The following is a 13,457-nucleotide window of genomic DNA, read 5'->3' as shown; positions in this document are numbered from 1 at the left end:
GGGCATTTTGAAAGGCCCCCCTAAGGATCGTTTGGGGGTATCCCCTTTCTTCAAATCTAGTCTGAAGTCTTTTGGCTTCACCGTGAAATGTCTCATTCTCAGAACAATTCCTCCGTGTACAGAGGTATTGGCCCCTCGGTATACCCCGTTTGAGTGGTATGGGATGATGACTGTCCCAATGAAGAAGTGAATTGGTTGCAGTTTCTGTACATGGCCGCACCGAGTCTCTCTTCTTCATTTGTAACGAGCACATCCAGGAAGGGGATGCGATGTAGATCAGATTCATATGTGAACCGCAAACCAATATCATTGGTGTTAAGGGCCGCTACAAATTCTCTGAGTTGCTCTGACCCACCCTTCCATACGACAAAGATATTGTCAATGTATCGTGTCCAGAAGATGATCCTTTCAGACCACCAAGTTGATACATCTGGAAACACGTATACATCTTCCCACCAGCCCAGGAAGAGGTTGGCATACGTGGGGGCACACGGGCTCCCCATAGCCGTCCCCCTGAGCTGGTGGTAGAAGCGAGAGTTAAATAAAAAGAAGTTGTGGGTCAGAGCAAACTCGAGAAGTCTGAGAATGAAGGCATTATGGGTTCTGCAGTGAATGTCCCTGGTTTTTAAAAAGTACTCCACCGCGTATATACCCTTGCTGTGTGGAATAGAGCTATAGAGAGACTCGACATCCACACTGGCCAGTAGACATCCCGGGTCCACGCTAATAGTTTCGATCTTGCTGAGGAAGTCCATCGTGTCCCTCGTATATATGACGGGAGGGACACGACGAACTGCCTCAGCACCCGATCGATGTATACACCGCAATTCTGGGTTAGTGAATTCACCCCAGAGACGATCGGACGACCTTTAAGCGGTGTGATACCCTTATGGACCTTGGGTAGTCCGTAAAAGGTGGCTACAGTGGGATAGGGAGGAAGGAGAAAGTCGTACTCCGCTGGGGAGATAACCCTTTCTACCAGGGCTCCAGTTAGAATGTCTTTAAGATCGTCAAAGAAGCAGGTGGATGGATTAGCAGGCAATATTCTATAGCCCTCCTTGTCCTTAAGGAGATCAAGACACATACTCTGGTAGGCTGTATGGTCGAGGATAACCAGATTACCCCCTTTGTCAGAGGGTTTGATTATGATAGATTTATCATTCTCTTAGCGAGGATTAATGCTAGCATCTCTGCCTGAGAGAGATTGAAATGACGGGGAGATACATGTCCGAGTTGTTCCAGGTCATTAATCACCATTTGTAAAAAGATGTCCACACACATAGTTCATGGGTGGGGGCATCTTGCCACTTTTAGGTTTAAGGTCGGTAAATGGACCCTGACCCGGTCTTCGGCTGCCTTCCTCCCCTAGTTCACATAATGTATGCAAAGCCATGGAGTCCATCTCGCTCAGACCAAGCCTTTCACAAGTTTGTCTATTACTATCTTTGAAAAACTTGTGCCATTTAAGGCGCCGGCTGAACAGATTTAAATCTTTCGTCCAAGTAAATAGACAAAAGTTTGTAGTGGGTACAAATGACAACCCTTTGCTTAATACATTAAATTCCAGTGTGCTCAGTGTACGTGTCGTCAATATAAACAAACCAGGAACGTTGTGGCCGATAAACCGGATATGACGGCCACTTGCGTTCCAAAGACCGGATATGACGCGCACCTGCGGTCCAAGGACCAGATGTGACGCATTAGGAAACACCTCGCGACCGGAAGTGACTGCCTGGCGTTCCATTAAGCGCCGATTTCAAACAGCTGGCACGGGGGTATTTAGGGAAGCTAAAAAGAACAGTATGTGTGACTATCTGGAGGAACGGTACGATACCAGAGCGCAAGGAAGTGTGAGTACAGGACCTTTTAATTGAACTTGGCAAGCTAGATTTTTGGTGTTCATCAGAGCCTTATATACTGTACAATGTATGTTTTTACAGTTCTGGACATTGTATTGGTCCTTATCTGAATGGGCTCCTGATAATGATGACCATGTCTGAGGCTAAGTGGGATATATCTGACTGGTCCCATTGAGTCCTTGCACCTATCATTACCTGCGCTATCTGGTTCCGTATCCTCCATTTCTATTATTTCATTATATAAGTGTATCACAATATATCATAACTATCTTTTACTAAGACGGTTCACCCATGACTGTTTATTTACCCCCTGATGAACCTGAAAGTAGGGGAAACGCATTGGGGATTATGCTTTAAAAAGCCTGGGACCGTATGATTATCTTGACGTTTCCAAGGGGCTTCTTTATGGTGCCAGAGGTGGGACCCACACCTTCATACCATATTTTTTTCCATCTACATGGGCTGCTGTCAAGACAGGCGATAACTAACCTGTGACACTAGCTACATCCGTCTTATATGCAGGTTGCCAGATTATTGGTCATTGAGAGGAGGGTGTACGTAGGGCAGTCAGTCCAGGTTCGAGGACAGGGAGTCTCCACCATCAGGGGACGTCCCTGGGCTGAGGCTTTATAGAGGGTGAGTGTAGGGATAGGACAGACACTCCAATACTCCCCATGCTGCCCTGTGTACATCAACCTTCATAACCATATCAATGGTTGGTGACTCTGTATAAGTATTTATCACTATATATATTTTGTTTCACAGATATTATTTTATAATTAGAACTAAGCAAAAGTTACGTTTTAAGAGGGTCAATTTTGCTGGAATTCTTCATATTCGATGATCCTATTATAATTTATTTATCAATTCAGCTGGACGTTTATTTCCTCTTTAATGAGGGCACATGCAATATCCAATATGTCCAATATGGGGACAAGTGCAAGTTTAAGCACGAGTGCTCATCTTGCGGGGGGAATCATGGTCTGGCACTATCCTTATCAGTGCCGACCATGGCAGAAGCTGCAGGGACAGAGAAAGCTGATAAGGGGGATGTTCATACTAGGGCTGAAATGATTACTCGATTTAATAAAGTAATTAGACACAATAAAATTCTTGATGAAAATTTTTTGCATCAAGGATTCATTTGTGTCATGTGACCACAGAACGGGAGTTAAGCGCACTATGACCCGACGCAGTATGACGTCAGTGCAGCGCGCAGAGAAGAAGATGGAGGAGCTGTGGAGCGGCGCCCCTACAGGAAAGGTAATTACTGTCGCTGGGGACATGTCTAGGAGGGGGAGATGGTGGCACTGGAGAGCAGTTGGTGGCGCAATCTGGTGGCACTGGGGGGCATTTGGTGGCACTGTAGGGCATTTGGTGGCGCAAGCGGGTGGCACTGGGGGTCAGGTGGTGGCACCTGGGGGGCAAGCTGGTGGCACCTGGGGGGCAAGCTAGTGGGACTGGGGGGCAGTTGGGGTGCAAGGTGGTGGCACTGGAGGGCAAGCTGGTGGCACTGGGGGGCAGTTGGGGGCGCAAGGTGGTGGCACTGGGGGGCAAGGTGGTGGCACTGGGGGGCAAGGTGGTGGCACTGGGGGGGGCAAGGTGGTGGCAAGCTGGTGGCACTGGGGGGCAAGCTGGTGGTACTGGGGGGGCAAGCTGGTGGTACTGGGGGGCAAGCTGGTGGTACTGGGGGGGAAAGCTGGTGGTACTGGGGGGGCAAGCTGGTGGCACTGGGGGGTAGTTGGGGGCGCAAGCTGGTGGTACTTGGGGCAAGCTGGGGGCACTGGGGGGCAAGCTTGTTGCAATGAGGGGGCAGCTGATGGCACTGAGGGGGCAGCTGATGGCACGGTGTGAGGAAGAGCTGAAGGCCCTGGGGGAACTGAGCTGATGGTACTGGGGGGAACTGATGCACTTGGGCTGATCGCACAGGGGAGAAGGGTGTTGGGGACTGATGGCAGGGGGTCTGATGAGTTTTTATAAAGTAAAACAGTCTATTAATTCATCTTTTCTTATTAGATTACTTGATTAATCGTAAAAAATAATCGATAGAATACTCGATTTCTAAAATAATCGTTAACTGCAGCCCTAGTTCATACACAGTTGTCAATTTGTTCATAATTTTCCAAAATGAATAACAGAACAGAATTGCTGCGTCACAGGGAAATTATTTTAAAAGAAAACATGTCAGGACAGATGACAGCTCCTCCATAAAACCAGATAACCTTTTGAAAAAAAGTAATCTGGCCAAAACTGATCTCTCTCGTCAGGAGAGGATGCTGGTGATGTCCGTAAGACTAGGTCTTCATTAATTTCCAAACAATCAGCTGTTTTGATAGTATGAAGGTACAGTCACACATACATTTCTCATGCACCCATTGCTAATGTCTGCGATTGGTGATGTCATAGTCAAATGTGACCTTGGCATCTGAGAGCTGAAAACCTGGAAGAACTGTGCATCTGGGCCTGAATTGGCTCCCCCGAGCGGCTATTGGGGAGCCATTCATTTGTTGAGAAAGACCTGAGCCTGCTGGAGACTCAGGCCTTTCACAGGTATATTCCAATCCAATGTAGGCCTGCAGGTGGCAGCACTACATTGGAATATACAGAATTTTATATTTAGCAATATAGTAAATCCTATTGCTAAATAGATTTGGCAGTCTGACGATTGCATGTTGTTAGGTCCTTATGGGGCATCCCTAGTGTCACCCGTGATTTTGGGGGGCATTATAGGAGTTGGATAACCCCTGTAAAGGAGTTATCTCGGAATGTATATTGATGACCTATCTTCTGGATAGATGAGCACCTCCATTTTGTGCCTATCTCTATGCGCTCTATCACAAAGGATATTATTTGATGTTACGGTCTGTCTCATTTTTTATATAACTCAACATATTTAGACTGGAGATTGTTGTGGAAATTTTATTAGGATGTGTTTCTAATATATTGTGTATTGTCATCATGTCTCTCAGTGTCAGGGTAAACCATTGGAGTGGATATCTTCCTGTGTATGTCCTGTCACAGCACTGGGCTCCGGGCCGGGTTAGACTGATGTGTTCAGCAGAGCAGTGTTTTGTTGGCTGATGTATGGACGCCGGCTAGGGCCCCCGCGCAAGACGCAGATTTATTGGCTTGGCGTGGATGCATTTGTTAAGAGAACAATATATGAAAGGAACATGCGTTTGTTGTCTCTAGTGCGCCTGATCAGCCGCTGGAGATAATGACGTTGTCCTGTAAATAATCATGCATGAGGATCATAGTAACTTTATCTGGCATTAATCACTGAGCAAGGCTGGATAAATTTAACTCCAGTGGTTATAGGAGGTTATAGTATACATGTGTTTGTTAGCTAGCTATGTTATTCTAAATGATGGTGTCTTGTCTTCCTATGTCATCACTTCCTGTATGTCATCACTTCCTGCATCCTTGTTACATGAAGTAAGTGGTCGGGTGATGGGCCAGCCCCTTTTCTATTGTTACACCTTTTGTGAGTAAACAATAAAAGTGAACAGACTGGGCGGGAGCAGGGGAGTTGCTCAGCAGAACTGAACATGAAAACACCTTTGTCTGACTGTGGTTGAGAGATTTACGTTTCCTTACACAAAGTCTGATGCGAGCGGATTTCTACTAATAATATTTCTATAACAAGATGAATCACTAACCCATGCTCTGTGAACTGTACAGAGGTTATTGTGCAGGGAGGGGTAGTTGAAAAGCTGTGACCATCAACTATTGTGAATGGTGGGTCCTGTGTTATCTATATAGAGATATCTTTAATTATAATCCTGCTTGTGATGTTAATGAGATGGCCACTGAGAAGTGATCTGCACAAAACGGGGATAGTCAATATTGTGAGGCTCAGTGATCAGAGCGAAAAGATTTCAGAGTTTTTTTTTTATACAGACAATGACAAGGAATACTATTAAAGTTATAAAAAATATATTAACTAATAAAATTGTAAGTAATTTACTGATGACACACTGTCTTCAGGTGGATGCTCTCTTGTGAACCTAGGGCAAGGCAGGTGGTTTGACTCTGCAACCAGAAAACAGTGCGTACGCAGAAGTCAAGATTAAGAAAATTGCATTTACTATAAATTATTAAAAGCAGGTTAACAGTGCAGTTACACAGGTAAAGACAAGCAAAATATTCAAAACAGTATAAACAATACAAGTTAAACACTGCAACAATTTTCACCTTTGCTGTGTCCGTATTTGCAGTGCAGACACTAAGAAAGAATAGTCCCACAAACTATCCCTAACTGACCCTAACTTTCAAGCAGGTGCGCACCCCCCTTATCCCAGTGGTCCAAGTGGACCGCTTACAGTTTGTGGAAGTGCACGGTGGGGCCCGATGTCGTCTTTTTCTTTGATCAGCGCAGGATCCGCAACAAAGAAGTCCTCCTCAGCAGGCCGGAAAACCAGTTGAATATAATCCAGGATTATTACAGTTACTGTCCGGTACCTCGACAGCACTGAGTCTCTTTACTGTTTGGGGTAATCCACACAGCCCAATGTCGGCTCCACAGGTTAGTTGCTGCACACAGTCCTTTTAACTTGGCTTCACTAAATGCACGGTTTCTTTGTACTCCATCCGTCTCTAGACCGAAGTTCACACAGGAATGTCCTTTAGTATCTCCACACACGTCTTACACAACACAGAACTTGTTTTCTATCTTGCCAATATGGCGGCAGCTGCAGTTCCAGTCCCTCTTCCTCCTTCTTCCTGCTCACACTGAGGCAGGGTGACATAATATGGGGTGTGTCACTTCAACACTTAGCTGCTGCCTTAAAGGACCATTATCACATTAATACACTTTCTCTATGGTAAACTCCAATGCAAATTGGTCCTATGCTGCCATCTACTGACCAAACAAATACTGCAGGCATTTTACATTAAATTTTAACACAGTTTAGGGCTCTTTCACACCTGCGTTCTTGTCTTCCGGCATAGAGTTCCGTCGTCGGGACTCTATGCCGGAAGAATACTGATCAGGATTATCCTAATGCATTCTGAATGGAGAGTAATCCGTTCAGGATGCATCAGGATGTCTTCAGTTCCGGTACGGAACGTTTTTTGGCCGGAGAAAATACCGCAGCATGCTGCGCTTTTTGCTCCGGCCAAAAATCCTGAAGACTTGCCGCAAGGCCGGATCCGGGATCAATGCCCATTGAAAGGCATTGATCCGGATCCGGCCTTAAGCTAAACGTCGTTTCGGCGCATTGCCGGACCCGACGTTTAGCTTTTTCTGAATAGTTACCATGGCTGCCGGGACGCTAAAGTCCTGACAGCCATGGTAAGTGTAGCGGGGAGCAGGGGAGCGGTATACTTACCGTCCGTGCGGCTCCCCGGGCGCTCCAGAGTGACGTCAGGGCGCCCCAAGCGCATGGATCACGTGATCACATGGATCACGTCATCCATGCGCATGGGGCGCTCTGACGTCATTCTGGAGCGCCCGGGGAGCCGCACGGACTGTAAGTATACTGCTCCCCCGCTCCCCGCTCCTACTATGGCAACCAGGACTTTAATAGCGTCCTGGGTGCCATAGTAACACTGAAAGCATTTGGAAGACGGTTCCGTCTTCAAATGCTTTCAGTACACTTGCGTTGTTACGGATCCGGCAGGCACCTCCGGCAACGGAAGTGCATGCCGGATCCCAACAACGCAAGTGTGAAAGAGGCCTAACCAGGATAATGAAACTTAGAGACATGACATGACTGTTTCTTACACTCTCTACATATTAACATTTGGTCAGATGCTGAGTTTCCCTGCAGAGTGTATTTATATCAATATACAATCCTGTTTGTCCTACAAAACCCATTGATACAATCCTACGTTCCACTAACAGCTCAGCATTAAAGGTGTTATTTTAAAAAAATAAATAAAAATTACTACCTATCTGCAGTACTAGGGATAACAAGTTAAGACGCCCTACACACATGGACATGAATTGACCAATCGTAGTCATTTGGACCTGCACATCGCAGTATGAACTGTAGGCATTATTGCAAGAATACAGTCACCAGCCAGAGATTCTAGAGAGAGAGACTTTAGCAAGATAGTGTATAAAGTGGGCCAAAAGCCATACATTGCTATCCGTGGAAGGAGTTGCACTATGTACAGATGAGACTGTATTTCCTTGTTGTTGGATATATACAACTCACATTTTTCACTACAGTAAGGACCGGCATTTATTCTGTTTAAAGCTGGGCTGGTTTACTGACTCGTACATCGCCATATGCTGGCCATTGCATACTCTACACACCCTGCTTTGCATCCATACAAACACTTAACATCAAGGGTACCCCAATCTACCATCCTGCAGGAACCCCAGCAACCCGGAGCATCCCGAGAAACAAAGGGTGTGCCCTCCTTTAACTGTATCAGCCCTAGGGAGCAACAGCCTGAGGGAAACCACTGTGACACATCCTATAGTCAGAGCCACTACCATTCCCACCCTCCGCTCTGGCTCCTCAAGGGCTTGCTGCATATCCACAGGATAGTTGATAAGTATCTGATGTGTGCGGGGGATCCAATAGATAGGCCCCCACCGATCACAAGAACAGGGTCTTGAAGTCCTCAGAATGAATGGATCAATTGTCGTGCATGTGAAAATAGCCGTATCCGACAGTCCCATAGAGAATAAATGGAGTGGCAGTGCATGTAGATCATTTCTCCATTCACTCTGGGACGCTGTTTTGTGAACATGGGGGTCCCTGTGAGTGAATGCCTACTGACAAAATATTTACAGTCTATCCCTTTAGTAGGCAATAAGTTGTCATAGAGGGGCAACCCTTTAATTGATATGAAAGAGGAGAGATTACCATTGCATTCAGTTGATGAGCCACTTAGCTTGTAGGACACATGCAGAATATGTTATCTTTGCCTTAAACAATATTACCATTAAAATACGTATATCAGAATTACGTTTAGCCCCCACCTCTACTTACCTAAGAAGTATGTTCACTTTGGGAAACTCTTTGCACTTGTCACAACATAGGGGACACTCGGTCTTCTTAGAAGACAACCACCACTGGGCGAGACAATGTCTGCAGAAGCTGTGACCACATTTCAGGGTGGCGGGGTTCACCAATATATCATGGCAACAACTGCAGGAAAATTCACTAACAGATATGTTTCGGTCCATTCTCACTCCAATGTCTAACTTGGCGTCCTCCTCCATGGCTGCCGTGCAGAGGCTGTCAAATTCGGAATGCGGGTCTCCAAAACAATCAGTCATTATAAGTCCTGCAAAACAGCAGACATGAATTGTCATAACTATGATTGGGAACATTTCTTCACTAATTTATGTATTTAGTGTAAGAGAAAAAAAAAAGGTACAGTTTTCCAGTAGCCATGGTTTGTCAAACCCTGCATTACCTATTGTAACTGAAGAGAAACATTAGGCTACATGCACACTATAAGCAACAGTGAAAAAAATGCACTGTCATGGCCATTTGTCAACCATTTGTGCATCCATTTTCTGGCCATCTGTCAGTTTTTAATGGCCGTTTTGCATCTGTTTTTTATGGCCGTCTGAAAGTGAGCTACTGAAAAGGAGGACATCCCTGCGTCCATCCAGGCCCTGTCAGAAAACAGGGCTGTCTGGCCTAAAAGCAGCCACCCTACACGTGGCGTATTTTGGTGCAAAAAATCTTCAAAGAATTTACAGAAAAAGTTACCTGTTGATTTTCATGCTGTGGTTTTCATCCTATGTACTGCACAGGGTTAAATGCTGTAGTGGACATAGCAATATATGGCATACAGCATTCATGTGAACAGTTGAACAATTACACTGCAATGCCAATACAAGATGGCATTATGACTAGGGATGATGAACCCATGGAAGTTCAGGTTCCGAACTTGACCCCAGGCGCAAACCCCATTAAAGTCAATAGGGACCTGAACTTCACTTTTTAATTTTTCGTTATCACATGGTTATATCTGAAAACAATGGCATTCTTAAGACGGAATGCAAAAGGAATACCTGGTTTCCGTTATTCAGTAGTCCTGTTCTGCATAACGGAAACCAGGACGGATCCGTTATGCTCCCGTAGACTTCAATTTTGAACAATTGCAAAATGGAATGCCGCTAAAGGTCTCCCTTTTCCATTCAGTCTTACTAATGCCATTATTTTCTGATATAAACCTGTTATAACGAAAAATAAAAAAAGTAATAAAAAAAAGCACCCAAACATCGAACCCAGACTTCAGTGAAAAAGTCTGGGTTTGGGTCCGGGTCCCTGAACTCGCAAAGTTTGCTCATCCCTTATTATGACAACTTTGTGGGCTAAAACTTTACAGCTATTCCTCACTGTTGGACCCATAAGGATTTCTTCACATACTGCTGTTGACACTTGCATCAGAACCTGCATTTGACAACCAGGCAGTGGCGTACTAGAGGAGGGGGGGTCCGCCCCGTGCCGACTCTCAGGGGGGGTGCCAGAAGCAATTGACGCTTCCATCAATATAGATGGAAGCGCTCATTGCTGGAGCGCTGGGAGCTGCGGTCCTGTCACTTACCGCTCAGCTTCCAGCGCTTCTCCCCTCCTTCAGGCCGGCAGCGCACAGAATGGTAAAGAAGGAAGACTTCTCCCCGCTCCACCATTCAGCCTGCAGACACAGATCGCGCTGCCAGTCTGTGTGGGCGGAGCCTGCATAAGCTCCTCCCATACAGTGCTGCAGAGTGATCTGTGCCTGCAAAAAGATCGCTGTGCCTGTAAACTAACAAAGAGGGACACAATGTGCGGCGCACAAAGCAAATTTCTTCCGCACTAGGCCACGCCTCTAACTCCTTCAAAAACATAACTATACACCTAATCCGACCCAGTCCCCTTAAAGGGGTTTTACCATCACATACAATGGGGACATATCACTAGGATGTGACTCCACTGTCTGATAGGTGCGGGTCCTCAACAAGAACGGAGCGGGGAAATGAATGGAGGGCGCACTGCCCATGACCAACCGCCCTTCATTGAATTCAATGGGGCTGCCGAAAATAGCCGAGTGCTGGCTCGGCTATTTCTGTCTGCCCCATAGAAATAAATGGGAGCAGGGGCCACGCGTGCACGGTGCGCTGCCATTCACTTTTGTATGGGATCAGCGAGGAGCAGCGCTTGGTGGTGGATGGACCCCGGGAAACACGGGGTCCTCCAGCCATAGCTCTCCCCACTCCGTTCTCCTTGTAGGTGCGGGTCCCAAAGGTGGGACACGCACCTATCAGACAATGGGGACATACCCTAGCGATATGCCCCCATTGTATGTGATAGGGATACCCCTTTAATTCCCCACATAGTAATTATTTCCCCTTCATGCCACCGCACAGTATTTATGCCCACATTGTGCCTTCTTCACAGAATTATGTCCAGCTGTTACCCCAGTAATATGCCCACATTGTGCCCCCCAGTAATATGCCTAAATTGTGCCCCCCAGTAATATGCCTACATTGTGCCCCCCAGTAATATGCCTACATTGTGCCCCCCAGTAATTGTCACGGATGGTGTAACAGAAAACTAGAAGACACAAATGAAGATCAGACTGACTTGATCCAAAACTAAGGAACAGAAGGGTAAGCCCTGTAACAAGCCTAGCTCTCTCCCTAACTGCTCAGCATATGCAAAAATCTCAATGGTAGAAAACTGCATACCCTCGTTCCTCGACTGAATGACACCTGAACACCCTATAATAGTGAGGGGACACGACCACCGGCTCCCTACACTTAATACGGAGGGAGTCAGGGTCAGCTATGATCAAGCAAACAGGAAAACAGGAATAAAGAAACAGACTTAACTTGTGGGTGCAGCAGAAACAGCTACTAGCATCAGCACACTCCAGAAGGTTGTATAAACCGCAAAGTGATGCAGTATGGGAGGGGATTTAAAGGGATGCAATCAGTGCAACTTGATGACAGCTGAGAGAGGGAAACGAGATGACAAAATGAAAGCAAAACAAAAGAACCTCAAGCAGGAGGTTCTGAAGGACGTCTGTCAGAGCTTCTCAGATGTCTGGCGGTGACAGTACCCCTCCTTCTACGAGTGGACTCCGGACACTCAGAAACCACCTTCTCAGGATGGGACCTATGGAAAGCCCTGATGAGACGAGTGGCCTTAATGTCAGTCACTGGGACCCACATCCTCTCCTCAGGACCATAACCCTCCCAATGAACGAGGTACTGGAGAGAACCGCGGACAACACGAGAATCCACAATCCTAGAGACCTGAAATTCAAGATTACCATCAACCACAATCGGAGGAGGAGGCAAAGAGGAGGGTACAATGGGTTGGACATAAGGTTTTAATAGGGACTTATGAAAAACATTATGTCTGAGGAAGATCAAGACGGTAGGCAACAGGATTGATGACGGACAAGATTTTGTAAGGCCCAATAAACTTAGGACCCAACTTCCAGGAGGGAACCTTCAATTTGATATTCTTAGTAGACAACCACACCAGATCAACAACACTCAGGTCCGGACCAGGCACACGTCTCCTATCCGCCACACGCTTATATCTCTCACTCATGCTCTTTAGATTATCCTGAATCTTTTGCCAAATAGATGACAAAGACGAGGAGAATGTCTCCTCATCAGGTAAACCAGAAGACCCCTCTCCAGAGAATGTCCCAAACTGCGGATGAAACCCATATGCACAAAAAAATGGCGACTTATCAGAGGACTCCTGACAACGGTTATTCAAAGCAAACTCAGCAAGGGAGAGAAAAGAACACCAATCCTCCTGATTCTCGGCCACAAAACAGCGCAGATACGTCTCCAGATTCTGATTGATGCGCTCCGTCTGGCCATTCGACTGTGGGTGGAAAGCAGAAGAGAATGACAACCGAATCCCCCAAGCGAGAACAGAAAGCCTTCCAGAATCTGGAAACAAACTGCGTGCCCCTATCAGAGACTATGTCTGAAGGAATACCATGCAATTTGACAATGTGATCAACAAATGCCTGCGCCAGTGTCTTAGCATTGGGCAACCCAGGAAAAGGAATGAAATGCGCCGTTTTGCTAAAACGGTCCACCACCACCAGAATCACAGTCTTGCCTGAGGAACGAGGCAGGTCCGTAATGAAGTCCATGGACAGATGTGTCCAAGGACGGGAAGGAATGGGTAACTGGAGGAGAGGACCTGATGGACGTGAATGAGGGACTTTGGCACGAGCGCAGGTCTTGCAGGCTGCCACAAAACCCTCAACCGACTTACGAAGCGCCGGCCACCAGAATCTCCGAGCGATGAGATCCACTGTGGCTCTACCCCCCGGGTGCCCAGCAAGGACAGTATCGTGGTGCTCCTTAAAAACCTTGTGTCTTAAAGCGAGAGGCACAAACAACCTCCCAGGAGGACAAAGATCAGGAGCCTCTGCCTGGGCTGCCTGAACCTCTGCCTCCAATTCAGGATAAAGAGCAGAGACCACCACACCTTCAGCCAAAATGGGACCTGGGTCTTCAAAATTCCCACCTCCCGGAAAACAACGTGACAGGGCATCTGCTTTCACATTCTTAACCCCAGGGCGGAACGTGACAACAAAATTAAACCTTGAAAAAAACAAAGACCATCTGGCCTGTCTCGGGTTCAGACGCTTGGCTGACTCCAAGTA

General features: G+C 46.6%; 1 protein-coding gene across 1 annotated transcript in view; it reads right to left on the bottom strand.

Annotated features, from left to right (window-relative positions):
• Positions 1-9,096, bottom strand: part of LOC121008753 (bifunctional apoptosis regulator-like) — an 82,322-nt gene extending 73,226 nt beyond the window's left edge. Inside the window, exon 1 of the mRNA XM_040441448.1 lies at positions 8,807-9,096. Coding sequence (XP_040297382.1) covers positions 8,807-9,096 — 290 coding nt within the window. The remainder of the gene's footprint in view (positions 1-8,806) is intronic.
• Between the last annotated feature and the right edge of the window lie 4,361 nt (positions 9,097-13,457).

The sequence above is a fragment of the Bufo bufo genome, chromosome 7 (genome assembly GCF_905171765.1).
Source record: "Bufo bufo chromosome 7, aBufBuf1.1, whole genome shotgun sequence".
Lineage (NCBI taxonomy): Eukaryota > Metazoa > Chordata > Amphibia > Anura > Bufonidae > Bufo > Bufo bufo.
Note: the sequence above shows the minus strand (reverse complement) of the source record. Positions and strands in the feature narration are given on the sequence as shown.